The sequence below is a fragment of the Cinclus cinclus genome, chromosome 24 (assembly GCF_963662255.1).
Source record: "Cinclus cinclus chromosome 24, bCinCin1.1, whole genome shotgun sequence".
Classification (NCBI taxonomy): Eukaryota; Metazoa; Chordata; class Aves; order Passeriformes; family Cinclidae; genus Cinclus; species Cinclus cinclus.
This window is the reverse complement of record NC_085069.1, coordinates 6,088,650-6,102,356: the sequence shown is the minus strand read 5'-3', so window position 1 is coordinate 6,102,356 and position 13,707 is coordinate 6,088,650. Positions and strand designations below refer to the sequence as shown.

At 63.2% G+C, this 13,707-nt stretch overlaps 3 protein-coding genes across 4 annotated transcripts; 2 read left to right on the top strand and 1 right to left on the bottom strand.

Annotated features, from left to right (window-relative positions):
- Window positions 1–3,752: 3,752 nt before the first annotated feature.
- On the top strand, window positions 3,753–7,868 carry SCRN2 (secernin 2). Its single transcript, XM_062508309.1, has 9 exons — window positions 3,753–3,759; window positions 4,136–4,414; window positions 4,891–5,072; window positions 5,256–5,455; window positions 5,535–5,750; window positions 6,358–6,523; window positions 6,599–6,776; window positions 7,033–7,202; window positions 7,752–7,868. Exons 2-8 carry the CDS (start codon window positions 4,244–4,246, stop codon window positions 7,189–7,191), a joined length of 1,272 nt encoding a protein of 423 aa, XP_062364293.1. The 5' UTR covers window positions 3,753–3,759; window positions 4,136–4,243; the 3' UTR covers window positions 7,192–7,202; window positions 7,752–7,868.
- LRRC46 (leucine rich repeat containing 46) lies at window positions 7,497–9,997 on the bottom strand. The gene is made up of 8 exons (XM_062508041.1): window positions 9,943–9,997; window positions 9,789–9,849; window positions 9,605–9,713; window positions 9,136–9,182; window positions 8,896–9,005; window positions 8,628–8,697; window positions 7,941–8,104; window positions 7,497–7,843 (listed from the first exon to the last, which is right to left on the bottom strand). Exons 1-8 carry the CDS (start codon window positions 9,995–9,997, stop codon window positions 7,497–7,499), a joined length of 963 nt encoding a protein of 320 aa, XP_062364025.1.
- A 556-nt stretch (window positions 9,998–10,553) lies between these two features.
- Window positions 10,554–13,501, top strand: MRPL10 (mitochondrial ribosomal protein L10). Of its 2 annotated transcripts, XM_062508337.1 has the most exons (5): window positions 10,554–10,597; window positions 11,012–11,181; window positions 11,761–11,925; window positions 12,377–12,521; window positions 12,870–13,501. In XM_062508337.1, exons 1-5 carry the CDS (start codon window positions 10,558–10,560, stop codon window positions 13,112–13,114), a joined length of 765 nt encoding a protein of 254 aa, XP_062364321.1. In that variant the 5' UTR covers window positions 10,554–10,557; the 3' UTR covers window positions 13,115–13,501. The 2 variants fall into 2 exon arrangements, with proteins under 2 accessions (XP_062364321.1, XP_062364320.1); XM_062508336.1 differs by lacking the exons at window positions 10,554–10,597; window positions 11,012–11,181 and having other exon boundaries at window positions 11,311–11,925.
- Window positions 13,502–13,707: the final 206 nt, after the last annotated feature.

Here is a 13,707-nt window from a genome sequence, read left to right as displayed (position 1 = left end):
TTTTTTCTCTTCCCCCCTATCCTCCCCCGGCTTCCCAAATCTTTTTTTTTTTTTTTTTTTTGTTGGTTTTTTTTTTCGGGAGGCTGCTGGCAGGCGGCTGGGCTGTTTGGGAGGAACATCAATGGGAGCCGAAGGAGCAGGAGCTGCCCGGGCACGTCCAGCCCAAAGGGGAGGAAGGAGAAGGAGAAAGGGAGACAGGAGAGGAGAAACCCGGGAGCTTTCTCTCGGGGAGGGTGGCCGCAGCCCCCGGGGCCTCCTCCCCACGGTCCCCTCCAAACTGTGGCGCCCCGAGCTCAGCCCCCACTCCGTGCCAGCCCCGTTGTCCCGCCACCCACGAGGTTTCGGCACAGTCACCCACGGGCGGCACGCGGGGGTTCTGGGGTTAGTGACATCCCCCTGCCCCAGCTGGGGATGCTGAGCTGGTGGGGGTCCCCCACCCCTTGGAGCCCCGCTTTCTTTGTGGGGCTTGAGGATGTGAAACCCACTTTTTGGCCTGAATCGTGGCTAAAACGAGGGGAAAGAAAAAACAAAACAAAACAAAAAAAAACAAACAAACAAACAAAAAAACCAAAACCAACTCCTGCATGAATGTGAGCCGTGGGGAGCTCAGGGGGCTGCGGGGGCCGCGGCGGGCGAGCGGCGGGCGGCGGGTGGTTGCCCAAGCGCACACCTGCAGCTTTCCCACACCCACCGCCGAGGCCCCGGGCGGGAAGCACCGGGGCGGCCGCGGGCCCGGGAGAGCCGGGGCGGCCGCATTCCACCGGCCTGGCACGGCCGCGCTGCTCGCCCGCCCCTCCTGAGACCCCCGCCCGCCCACCGGCACAACCCCCTCCCTACGGGGCATCCCCCACCTCGGGCGGGGCTGCCTGTGCCCCCCCGTCCCTTTTGGGGACCCCCCCCCCGTCCCCTCAGGGACCCCTGTCCCCTCCGTGCATGCTGCCTGTCTCCCTGTGGCCCCGTAGCCGTCCCTCCCCGGGATCCCGTAAATTCCAGGGAATTCTGCCTGGCTCTCCCCCGTGCATGCTGCCCGTCCCCCCGGGGACCCCATAGCTGTCCCTTCCCAGGTCCCTGCACGTCCCGGGGACACCCCGGGGCTTCCCCCCCACCAGGGACCCCGTTGTTTTCCTCCCCTGGGATGGCTCCCCCCTGTCCCCAGGGCACCCCGTATCTGTCCCGTACCCCTGGCTGGGGGTCCGTGAATCTCGGTTTTTTAGATCTTTTGGGGTCTTACACCCCGATTTTGGCAAAATCCCTTGGAAACAGAAGGAGACGCTAAACCCGGGACCTGGGGAGGGGGGGTTTTGGGGTGGGGTGGGGTGGGGTTCACTGGCTGCTCAAGGCACCCGGGGGTCCCCCCGGCGCTGCTCCCCAGCCAACACCAGTTCAAACCAGTTGGGAATCTGAGGAGGGGGGGGTAGATTTGGGGAGGGGAGGGGCTGACCCCTCTGTTATGGCCCCATCCTGGGGGTTCTGGGGGGGCCACGTCAGGGGCTGCCCGGGCTCGGAGCACCCCGAGGTCAAGGGGGGAAGGGGTAGAGGTGAAGTCGAGTGGGGTCCGTGCCCAGAGGGCGCCCCGAGGCCTTCGGTTTTGAGTGTTTTATTATTATTATTAATTATTATTAATTATTAATATTAATTATTAATTATTATTATTATTATTATTTTATCAAGGTGAAGCCAGGCTTTGCCTCTCGGGCAGAGTGGATGTCCCAGGCCGAAGCTGTGGCCGTGGGCTCTGTGGGTGGGGAGGGGTAGGACCCCTCAAAGGGTCCCATCCTTGTCCCCATCCCTGTCCTTGTCCCCACGGATGTGTCAGGGGCTGGCAGCAGACCCCCCGCGCCGTGGGGCAGGGACGAGCCGTGGGGCTGGGACCCCCCAGCACGAGGTGAAGTCTCCCTGGGGGGGGTCTGCGAGGACGTGTCCCCAGCCCCAGCACGGCCACCACTGTCCCTCTGCAGGACTCGGGTGACCTGGGCTGTCCGCAGCTCTCGAAGGACGTCCCCGACTCCGGCGTTTGTCTTTTCCAGCACAAAATTCCCCCTCGGTGTCCCCTAAATGGGATTTCACCTCCAGGGTGGCTCAGGACCCTCCCCAATGTCCCACAGTGTCGCATCTACGGGATTTTAGCGGCCGAGCCCAGCTCCAGCAAAATCCAGCAACTCTTGGGGACCCCTTGCTGCAGCCGCAGATTGTGAGTGGGCTGCACCAGGGGCACCCCACGGGTGGGTTGGGGAGGGAACGGCCGCCCAGGGGGTCCCACGGCCACGCTGGGACTCGGGGTTCAGCCTCAGCGAGCTGTTCCCGCCTGGCTCAGAGCCGAGGGGGGGCCCCAGGTGCTCTCAGCCCCCCCCCCCCCCAGGTGCATTCAGCCCCCGCACCCCCGGGGCCCTGCCTGCCGCGATGGGGCAATGAAGGCTGTAAAACCGGGTGGGGAGGGACGGCGGCCGGGAAACCAGTCCAGCCTGCTGCGGCGTGGGGATCCCGGCCCCGCGCCCCGAACCGCCGCGTCCCCCATCCACCCCCGGGCCGCCTCCCCGGGGCAGGGAGGGACCGGCCCGGCGGCTGCGGCTGCGGGGGGGATGGAGCTGGGTGGCCCAAGGGGTGCCCCCAGCCCGGAGAGGGGAGCGTTTGTGCTGTGAAGAGGCTGCGGGGCTGTGGGATTTGGGTTTTGTACTGGAATAAACGCCGCGTGTTTTCCATGCTCCGGCTCTACGGTTCCGTTCCTGTCAAGTGACTCGGGGGGTCCGGCATTCAGACCCTAAATTATCCCTGTCAAGGGACTCAGGACCTCGACCCCAAATTGTCCCTGTCAAGGGGCTCAGGGGTTCGGAATGCCGACCCTAAACCATTCCCACCAAGCGGTTCAGGGGCTCAGAATCCCGATCCCCAAATTATCCCCGCCAAGGGACCCAAGGGTCCAGAACCCCCACCCCCAAATTATCCCCACCCAGGGGTCCGGAATCCCAACACCAAGTTATCCTCACTAAGAGGCTCTGGGATCCAGCCCTGCGCCCCCCACCCTGGCCTCGACTCTCCAAGGCTTCCCAGAACGAGGACACCGGAGGCTGCTGGGTGTGGGGATGACACGGGTTGGGACCAGCCGAGTCCCCCACGAGGGTCACATCCTGCACCCCCCGGGCCGGGCGAGAGTTCAGGCTCCCCCCGCGGGCAGGGCGCTGCCCGGCAGGTCCGTCCGCATACCGCGGGCCGGGCGGGGTGCTGCCCACGAGGGGTGCTGCCCACGACGGGTGCTGCCCACGAGGGGTGCTGCCCACGACGGGTGCTGCCCACGAGGGGTGCTGCCCACGAGGGGTGCTGCCCACGACGGGTGCTGCCCACGGAGCTGAGGAGGTGCCCACGGGGGTGATGCCCAAGCGAGGCTCTGACCCACGGGACCCCCCCAGCACACACCCGGGTCCCCTGTCCCTGCCCCACGGGGGGAAAATGGGGATCCTTGTCCCCGGGCTCTTTTGGGAACGACCCCGACCCACGTCGGTGCCGGTGCCGATGCCGGTGTCGGTGTCGGTGTCGGTGCCGGTGTCGGTGCCGGTGTCGGTGCCGGTGTCGGTGTCGGTGCCGGTGCCGGTGTCGGTGTCGGTGTCGGTGTCGGTGCCGGTGTCGGTGCCGGTGTCGGTGTCGGTCCCCGCCGCTGCCGTCGTGCGGCCTCCGGCCACCGGGCGCCGCCGTCGCACGGCCGGGGCTGGGCAGGGCGGGCCGGGGCGGGCCCGGCCAGCGGCGGCGGTGCGGGAGCAGCGGCAGGTACGTGGGCACGGCAGGGCCCCGCGGGGTCCCGGTTACCGGCGCTGTGAGGGAGGGAGTCCCGTCCGCGGGCGGTGCTGGAGTGGTCCCGGTTCCCGGGGGGTGGCTCGGGTCGGTGCGGAGCTGCGGGGTCCCGGAGAGAGGGGTACCCCCCAACTCATCCCGCTGTGGGGCGCCTGATGTCCCCCAGGTTTCAGGGATCGTGTCATTCCGTAGCCCCTCTGTGCCCAGCCCCAGAGCGACCCTGGGGACACAGCCAGGACGAGGACACGTCCAGGACAGAGACAAGGGGTTGACATTCCCTTGGTGCCTCCAGCCCACCCCGCGATGGGGTCCCTGATGCCCCCCCAGCTCCAGACACCTCTTCATCCCCTAGCTGCCCCTCCAGACTCCCTCTGCCCAGCCCCAAAGGTACTCTGGGGACACATCCAGGGCAGGGACGGGATTGACAGCACCCTCGGCGCCCACCCTGACCCAGTTTAGGATGGCGGGGCAGGCTCCTGTGCCCTCGTCCTGCGACTGCTTCGTGGCGCTGCCACCGCACACGGCGTCCCCCGCTGTCATCTTCGGCAAGAACGCCGATCGTCCCCGAGACGAGGTCCAGGAGATCATCTATGTCCCCGCTGCCACCCACTGTCCTGGGGACAAAGTCCAGGTGAGACCGTGCTGGGGCCAAAGTGGCTGTAGGGGTCAGTGCATCAGGGGTCACCCTTGTGTGTCCCCCCACTTTGCACCTCCCTGGGGCAGTATGGCTGCAGGGACAGAGCACTGAGCGTGCCAGGTGTGTCACCCCCATATCCCCCCCAGAGCACATCTCTGTGCCAGGGTGGCTGCAGGGACAGAGCACTGAGTGTGCCAGGTGTGTCACCCCCATATCCCCCCCCAGGAGCACATCTCTGTGCCAGGGTGGCTGCAGGGACAGAGCACTGAGCGTGCCAGGTGTGTCACCCCCATATCCCCCCCAGAGCACATCTCTGTGCCAGGGTGACTGCAGGGACAGAGCACTGAGCGTGCCAGGTGTGTCACCCTCATGTCCCCCCCAGAGCACATCTCTGTGCCAGGGTGGCTGCAGGGACAGAGCACTGAGCGTGCCAGGTGCGTCACCCCCATGTCCCCGCCGTGTTCCCGCAGTGCACATACCTGGAGATCGAGCAGGTGGAGCACACCCACGCCGTGGTGCTGAGCCGCCCTGCCTGGCTCTGGGGTGCCGAGATGGGCGCCAACGACTGCGGTGTCTGCGTGGGCAACGAGGGCGTGTGGACCCGTGAGCCCACGGGTGAGGCTGAGGCACTGCTGGGCATGGACCTGGTGAGGTGAGGATGGTGAGGATGATGACAATGAGGATGATGAGGATGATGAGGTTGGTGAAGATGGTGAGGACAGTGAGGATGGTGACACGTTGATGAGGATGTTGAGGACAGCAAGGACAGCGAGGACAGCACCGTGTCCCCGCTGTCCCAGCCCCCAGCGCTGTCTGACGGGCTCTGCCGGCACAGGCTGGGTTTGGAGCGGGGCGGCTCCGCCCGGGAGGCTCTGGAGGTGATCACGGCTCTGCTGGAGCGCTACGGCCAAGGCGGGAGCTGCAAGGAGGAGCCGGTGCCCTTCGTGTACCACAACACCTTCCTGCTGGCCGACCGCACCGAGGCCTGGGTCCTGGAGACTGCCGGGCGCTACTGGGCGGCACAGCGGATCCGCGGTGAGCGGGGACTGGGAGGACTGGGAGCACGGGGTGTCCCGGAGTGCCCCGAGTGACCCCTCCGGCCCGGCTGGCACAGAGGGCAGCCGCAACATCTCCAACCAGCTGAGCATCGGCAGCGACATCACGGCCGAGCACACGGGGCTGCGGGAGCGCGCGCGGAGCCAGGGATGGTGGAACGGGGACGGCGAGTTCAGCTTCGCTCAAGTTTTCTCCCTGGAGAAGCAGCCCCCGCGCATGGAGGCTGCCAGGGCGAGGTTCCAGGCTGGGAAGGAGCTGCTGCAGCAGCATGCAGGTGGGGAGAGGGGTGGGGATGAGATGGGGATGGGGACAGGACTGGGACAGGGATGGGGATAGCACAGGGACAGGGATGTGGACAGGACAAGGAGAGGGGTGTGGACAGGACTGGGACAGGGATGGGGATGGGAACAGGAACAGGAACAGGACAGGGACAGGAAGGGGGAAAGCACAGGGACAGGGATGGGGACAGGACTGGGACAGGGGTTGGGACAGGACAAGGACAGGGCTGTGAGCAAAACAGGAACAGGGATGGGAACAGGATAGAGACAGGAATGGGGATGAGGACAGGACAGAGGCAGGAGGGGGAGAGCACAGGGACAGGAATGGGGACAGGACAAGGACAGGGACTGGGATACCCATCCATGGCTCCCCAAGGACTGCTTCCATGCTGGCAAGGAGCTCTTGTGGCAGCACTCAAGTGAGGACAGGGATGGGGACAGCACAGGGATGGGAACAGGGATGGCCACCCATGGCTCATCAAGGACTGCTCCTGTGCTGGCAATTCCTGGGGACAGGGCCTGGGATGGAGATGGCCACCCAGTGTGTCCCCACTGCCCATGGCCAAGCTGGCAGTGCTGAGGTGGCTCTGCCTGTCCCTCCAGGTGACATCACTGCAGAGACGTTGATGTCCATCCTGCGGGACAAGGACAGCGGGATCTGCGTGGACACCGAGGGGTTCCGCACAGCCGGCAGCATGGTGTCCGTGCTGCCCCGTGACCCCGCCCTGCCCTGCGTCCACTTCTTCACCGCCACCCCTGACCCCTCCAGGTGAGCCCCACGGGCTGGGGACAGGCATGTGGCATTCCCAGGAATTCTGCTCTCTTATCCCGGCTTCTCCTCCAGGTCTGTCTTCAAGCCCTTTGTGTTCGTGGCTGGCATCAAGCCGGTGCCGCAGGTGAGATCCCCGACCTTCCTGCAGGATCCTGCCAAGCAGATCCCGAGATTCCAGAGCTCCGTGGATCGGCGGCACGAGCTGTACCGCCGGCATCAGGCAGCGCTGGAGCTCATGGAGCAGGACTGGGTACTGCAGACCCCACAGATCTCTGAGACCCCACAAACCCTGCAGACCCCACAGACCCCACAGATCTTGGAGACCCCACAGACCTTGGAGATCCCACAGACCCTGAAGACCCCACAGACCCCACAGACCTCACAGACCCTACAAACCTCACAGACCTTTCCCAACCCTGCAATGGGATCAAACCCTGAGCTCTCTGATCCCACTCTGGATGGGAACAAACTCCCTGAGCTCTCTGATCCCACCCTGATCCCACCAGGAGCGGGGTCAGAAGCTGCTGGAGATGCTGCAGGAGCTGGAGAGGCAGGGCCTGGAGGGGATGAGGGAGCTGCTGCAGGGCACTGTGACCCCCTGCCCAGAGGAGCTGGCTGACCTCTTCTTCGACTGCGTGGAGGCTGAGATGAAGTTTTACACCTAAACCCCACACAGGTGGGTGGACTGGGCTTCCCCCATGGCATTTTTCATGGATAAGGAACCACAAAACATTCCCAGAGTCTGACTCTGACTCTTCCTGACTCCCTCCATGGGTGCCAGCCCCCAGTTTACCCTGGAGGAAGCACCAAGAGGTGGCCACGGCCTGGAATGAGGTGCAAGGGGAAGGACGGGGATAGGGTATGGGATTGGGATCCCTGCCCACAGCTCTGTGTGTGCTTTCCCCCATTTCCAGCCCCGCAGGATGGCTGTAGGGTGACATCCAGGTGGACTGGGATGGGAATAAAACCTTTATTCCTGGCTGCTGCTGCGGGATATTTGGGATAATTTCCCATTCTGTGCTCCTCTGGCACCGGTCTCCTTCTCCAGAGCTTTGCCTGGGGGCTGGATGGTGCCAGGAGCTCGCTGGGACTCACTGGATGCCACCAGAGGTGACAGCTGTGCCCTTGGGGACTGTGTCCCTCGGGGGCGGAGCTGACACCGTTCGGGTGTGTCGGTGGCTCCTTCCTCTGGCAGCTCCAGCAGCATTGCCCGGCGCTCCCACAGCTCCTGCAGCCGGGCCCGGTGCTCGTCCAGATTCTTCCTCCGCCTCTGCCGCGCCCGCCCCGTCAGCTCCCGGCGCAATTCCGTGAGGAAATCTGCCAGGGAGGCACGGAAGGACAGGAATTCCAGGAGATGTGGCACTGGCAGCCCCGAGACCGAGAGTGCTGCGTGTCCTGTTCCCCACCCAGGCACCTCTGTCAAAAGTGAAAGGAGTCCTCTGCTCAGGGTGCAGCTCATCCTCCTCCTCCTCCTCACTGCTGCGAGAGCCTCCTCCTGCCTCTTCCTCAGCTGTGTTTTCATGGATGGGCTGGAAATCCAGCTGCAGGAGGTTGGGCAGGGCTGCCAGCACCAGATCCCTGTGGAAAAAAATGAAGGAAAAGCCAAATTTTCTGTAGCTGTGGGATGGGGAGTGGGTGTCCCATCCTCCTTCAGCCCACCAGAGCCTGGCCTGGGTTTGGAGAGCAGGGATTTGAATCCTTGGTGTTTGGAGAGCAGGGATTCAAATCCCTGGGGATTGGAGAGCAGGGATTCAGAAATGGAATGATTTGGGTGGGAAGGGACCTTAAATCCCATCCAGGGACACATTCCACTGTCCCAGGTTGCTCCAAACTGTCCTGGGACACTTCCAGGGATCCAGAGGCAGCCACAGCTTCTCTGGGAATTCCATTCCATCCTCTCCCCACCCTCCCAGCCAGGAATTCCTTCCTAAAATCCCCTCTGGCAATGTGAATCCATTCCCCCTTGTCCCGTCCCTCCACCCTTGCCCAAAATCTCTTTCCCAGCTCTCCTAGAGGCACTAAAAGGCCACAGCTGGGTCATCCCGAGGCTTCTCCCAGTTTGTGGGGGGTTGTTCTCCCTCTCCTGCCTCTCCTGACCCACCTGTATCCATCCTGCTGGGTGCACTTGTTCCCTGTCAGGTCGAGGATCTGGAGGCTGCGGGGCAGCTCCTCTGCCAGGATAAAGGGAAGCACAGAGGGGTTGAACGGGGAGCTGAATCCCTCCAGCCAAAACTCCCAAACTCCCACGGCTCTTCTCTCATTCCTGAGGCAACTCCCAAAGCAGCACCCAGGGAAACTGAGACAGGGAGGGCGGGGGATGTGAATTCCACACATCCTGGCATCCCCCTGGATCTGTTCCTGCTTCTCACCTGTGTCCAGCACCCGGATCAGGTTGTGGGACAGGTCCAGAGCGCTCAGGTGGGGCAGGGCCTGAAGGTTTTCCACTTTCTGGATGCGGTTCCCAGCCAGGCAGAGGAACCTGGAGAGCACATGGAGGGTGAAGGGGGGAATGTCATAACCCCCAAGTGTCCCAAGGGCTGGAATTTGACTCCCTTCCCCAGCCAAGGGCACCCATGGAAATAAATCTTTGGGAGCAGGAGCTGCTGTACCTCAGGTTGGGAAAAGACTCCAAATTCTCCATCTTCTCAATTTGGTTCTGGAAAATAAAATAGGGAAAAAAACCCAAAACAAACAAAAAAAACCCCAACGTGTTTTTGCCTACTGTGTGAAAAGAAATCACATTTTGGGAATGCTCTGAGATAGGTCCAACCAATCCTGGGGGCACTGGAGATTCTGGAGTGGGAATGGGGTGGGGGAACCCCAAAATTCAGGACCCTGAGTATCCTCCTGTGGCTTTGGAAACATGAGAATTCCAGTGGGGTTGGCAATGGATGGGAGGGAATCGGGAGTGGGGCTCAGAGACCTCCAGAGTGGGACTGGGGTGGGGGGGTCACTGGGAGAAAACCCTCCAGGGTGAGGGGAAAATGCTCACTTCTGGATATTTGGAGGGAAAATGGGAGCAGAAGTGGGGGTATCTGTGCCCCCCAGGAGCAGGGCTGGTGCCGCACAGCTCTGTACCTGCTGCAGGTAGAGGCTGTGGATCCCTGCCATCCTCTGAAGCTTTCCAATGGAGGAGATGTTCTCCCGATCCAAGCGGATGCTGGAGGTGGGCAGCGGCCCCATGGATCTAAAAGAACACAAGAGAGGGTTTGGGGTGCCCTGAGCCCCCTCCCTGCCAGCCCAGGCTCTGTGGGATCCTCACCTGATCTGGGTCATGATGAGGCTGTCGCTGAGGGTCATTCCTGAGGATGGCTCCTCAGGGGCTGTGAGAATTCAGAGGGAGGGTCCAGACCAGGGGTGCAGCCCTCTCTGTCCCCTCCCTGCCTGGGATGAACTCCCCCAAATGTCAAACTTACCCCCACAAAGGCTGTCCCCTTGCTCAGCCATGGTGGGGATGGCCTGGAGGTCCATGTCCTCTCCTCCGGTGGGGGTTTGAGGGGGATGCAGGAAGGGGAAGGGTCTGTGGGAAAAGAAGGTGAAAAACCTGTGGATTGAGGATGTCAGTGGGGAAAGGATTGCTGGGATAGGGGTCAGTGCTGGGACCCCACAGTGGGGCAGAGGGGCTCTGTATCCAGAGGGATTATGGCACTGGAACTGAGGGGGACCAGTGAGACAAGGAGCCCCGGTCTGGGCATCTCATAGACCCCACAATGGGACTGGAGGGGTCACCGGCACCAGGCCCCACTTGAGGGGGAGGCTCTTAGAGACACCTGAGATGGAGCCACGGCAGCTCAGCCGGAGCGGGTACCACGTGTTTGAGGCTCAGAGACCCTCGGAAAGGCTAAAGGGGGGCTCACCGGGATCGATTCCCCGGGTTTGGAACTCAGACTCCCTCACTTTGGGAGGCTCAACCACCCCCGGTACGGGCTCGGAGGCGCCCAGGCCGCGCCGCGCCGTTGCTACGGAGACGGGCGCACCGGAAGTGGCGGGTCCTCCAACTTCCCACAGGCCCTTGCGCTGTCCCGGCCAAGATGGCGGCGCTGGGTGGCGGCGGGACGCGATGGAGGAGGGGTGAGAGACCGGGAACGGGAAAGGCAGTGGGAACGAGGCTGGGACAGGAACGGGAACGGCAATGCGAATGGGAATGGGACCGGGACTGGAAATGGGAATGGGAATAAGAACGGGGCTGGGACAGGAATGGGAACGGGGCTGGGACAGGAATGGGAACGGGAATGAGAATGGGAATGGGGCTGGGACAAGAGTGGGGACGGGACTGTGACAGGGGCTTGGAATGGGAACGGGCCTGGGACAGGGGTGGCAATGGGACAGGGATGGGACAGGGAATGAGAAGGGGCAGAGACCGGGAAAACAGGAGCAGGTCCGGGGCAAGGAGTGAGAGCAGGCCCGAGGCATGGCCAGACCCTGGACCCACATAGCCCCGGGGAGCAGCCGGTACCGGTGCCGGTGCTGAGCGCTGCCCCGCAGCCTGGCTGCCCTCCCTGCAGCTCCTGCGGCGCGGTTCCAAGGCGGTGACGCGGCACTGGAAGGCCATGCACTTCCAGCGGCAGAAGCTGATGGCTGTCACCGAGTACCTGCCCCCACGGCCGGCCGTGCCCCCGCGTTGCCTGCCCCGTCCCAGCACCGGGGCACAGCAGGTGAGGCACGGCCTGGCCCTGCCTAGGCTCTGCAGGGACTGGGGGAGGTGGGACAGAACCTGGCTGGAGCCTGGGAAGATCATCCCAGGGTGTGGAATGCCATGGTTAGGATGTGGTGGGTGGATGGAAGAGCTTTGGCAGGTGCTGGAAGCCAGGTGAGGCCCCATCTGCGGAGTCTTGAGATCTGTGGGGGAAGCTTGAGATCCATGGGAACAACTCAAGATTCATGGAATCACCTCATGGTCCATGAGAGCACCTCGAGGTCCGTGGGAACACCTAATGATCCACGGAACCGCCTCAAAATCCATGGCATCACCTCACAACCCCTGGGACCATCTCCCCCCAGCGCCTCCAGCTGTGGGATCACAGCAGGGGTCCCATCCCATTCCCCTTTCCCATATTCTACATTCCCTGTCCCCTGAAGGGGTCACAGGGGTAGTCCCACATCCCACATTCCCCATCCCATATCCCACATTCCCTGTCCTCCGTCCCCATATCTCACATTCCCCGTCCCACATCCCGCCTTCCCCATCCAATACCCCACATGCCCCGTCCCATATCCCACATTCCCTGCCCCAGGAGGACGGCCAGGTGCGGGTGCTGCGGCGCCAGGTGGAGGAGACGCTGCGGGGCAGCCGCATAGTGGCCGTGTGCCAGTACAACTCCATGCCGGACGAGGACGTGGCCATGTTCCGGCACTACCTGCGCAAGCACAACATCCACGTCAAGTTCGTCCTCAACGAGGTGGGGGCCGGTCCCTGATGGGGGGCTCGGGGCTATGCCTGTGGTTCCAGGGCTGTTCCAGGGCTATCCCGGTGGTTCCAGGGCTATCCTGGTGGTTCCGGGGCTATCTTGTGGTTCCTTGGGTGTCCCGGTGGTTCCAGGTGTATCCTGATGGTTCCAGGGCTTCCTGGTGGTTTCAGGGTATCCTGGTTGTTCCTGGGGTGTCCCGGTGGTTCCAGTAGTATCTGGTGGATCCAGGGGTGTCCTGGTGGTTCCAGGAGTATCCAGTGGTCCCAGGGTTATCCCAGTGGTTCCAGGGGTGTCCTGGTTGTTCCAGGGGTATCCTGGTGGTTCCAGGGTTATCCCAGTGGTTCCAGGGCTATCCTGGTGGTTCCCTGGATATCTCAGTGGTTCCTGGGTGGTTCCAGGGCTATCCCAGTGGTTCTGTGCCTCATCCTCGGCTCTGTTCCAGATTGTCAGGCCGGTGCTGGCGCAGTCCAAGTACCGCAATCTGCTGCCGCTGTTCGTGTGCCAGAACATCCTGCTGGTGAGCCCGGAGACTCGGGCCAGGGAGATGCTGCGTGTGCTCAAGGGAGTGCCCCAGGTCAACCTGCTGGGTGAGAGCCTGCCCTGAGCACAGAGCTGGGCTCATCCAAGGCTGGGAGTGGGGGCCCAGGGCTCAGGAAACTCATCCGGGGCTGGGAATGGGGGGCCAGGACTGGGCATGGGGCCCAGGGCTTGGGGGGCTCATCTGGGGATGGGAATGGAGGCTCAGGGTTTGGGGGGCTCATCCAGGGCAGGGAATGTGGGCCCAGGGCTGGGAATGTGGGCCCAAGGGCTGGGAATGAGGGCCTTCTGACAGAGCTGCACCCCAAAGGAGGAGGGGTAGGCAGCCTGCAGGAGCGAGCAGTCCTTTCCTGAAGGGCTCTGCTATTGCATGCCCATCCCAAGCTCCCGTTTTCCAGGTGCCTGCATCGACGACACGATCCTGAGCCGGAAGGGAGTGGAGAACTTTGCCCAGCTGCCATCCCTGGAGGTGTCCCAGGGGCAGACGGTGGCAGCCCTGTCCCTGCTGTCCTCCCAGACCTCGTCCCTGCTCCAGCGGGGTCCAGCTCACCTCACGGCACTCCTGGATGAGCACATCCGACGGCTGCGGGACACGGGGGGAGCCACGGAGCCTCCCCCAGGCCAGAGCACTGGGAATCTCTGATGCTGGAAACTGGGAACCAGTTCCTTCCCTGGTTGTGGGACATGGAGAGCCCCCCCCCGATAAGGGATTGGGGGATCATGGACACATGGAATCAGCTCCAGCTCCAGAGAGAGGGGTCAGGGACTGGAGGTTTGACCCTGAGGGTCTTGTGGGCCCCCCCCCAGTCCCGTCAGGGAGTCGTGGCTTTCCTTTGTGCTCCCTTGAGAATGTTCCAGCTGTGATCAGGGACCTCTGGGATCAGCCAGAGGAGGAGGAGGAGCACAGAATGGACCCCCCACGGGGGATTTTGGGCACTCCAAGCCCCTTGCCTTTGGAATGGGGGTGTGCTGGAACACTCATCCCACCCGTGGGATCACTGTCATGTCCATTAAAGCTTCTGTGTGGAGATGCCAAGGCCTCGTCTGGAATTTTGGGGGGTGGGTGGAGGGCTATTCCTACCCCCTGAGGGTGGGGGGAGAGGCCAGGGCTGCTCCAAGGGTCCAGGGTGGGAGAGGGAAATCCCAGGGTGGGAATGACCTGGGATCACCTTGGAGGGGTGATCCCAGATAACCCCCGTGGGTCAGTGATTCCTGGGACTTCTGTGGGGTGGTGAT

What these genes read in the sequence shown, in the direction of transcription:
- SCRN2 (XM_062508309.1), top strand. Translation starts at nt 4,244, where the DNA reads ATGGCGGGGCAGGCTCCTGTGCCCTCGTCCTGCGACTGCTTCGTGGCG. An exon ending in GCTGCTGCAGCAGCATGCAG is followed by an intron (nt 5,751 to 6,357) that starts GTGGGGAGAGGG and finishes CTGTCCCTCCAG; the next exon opens with GTGACATCACTGCAGAGACG. An exon ending in AGCTCATGGAGCAGGACTGG is followed by an intron (nt 6,777 to 7,032) that starts GTACTGCAGACC and finishes TGATCCCACCAG; the next exon opens with GAGCGGGGTCAGAAGCTGCT.
- LRRC46 (XM_062508041.1), bottom strand. Translation starts at nt 9,997, where the DNA reads ATGGACCTCCAGGCCATCCCCACCATGGCTGAGCAAGGGGACAGCCTT. An exon ending in AGGGGACAGCCTTTGTGGGG is followed by an intron (nt 9,850 to 9,942) that starts GTAAGTTTGACA and finishes GAATTCTCACAG; the next exon opens with CCCCTGAGGAGCCATCCTCA. An exon ending in TCCTTTCACTTTTGACAGAG is followed by an intron (nt 7,844 to 7,940) that starts GTGCCTGGGTGG and finishes CCTCCCTGGCAG; the next exon opens with ATTTCCTCACGGAATTGCGC.
- MRPL10 (XM_062508336.1), top strand. Translation starts at nt 11,428, where the DNA reads ATGAGAGCACCTCGAGGTCCGTGGGAACACCTAATGATCCACGGAACC. An exon ending in TCAAGTTCGTCCTCAACGAG is followed by an intron (nt 11,926 to 12,376) that starts GTGGGGGCCGGT and finishes GCTCTGTTCCAG; the next exon opens with ATTGTCAGGCCGGTGCTGGC. An exon ending in GCCCCAGGTCAACCTGCTGG is followed by an intron (nt 12,522 to 12,869) that starts GTGAGAGCCTGC and finishes CCCGTTTTCCAG; the next exon opens with GTGCCTGCATCGACGACACG.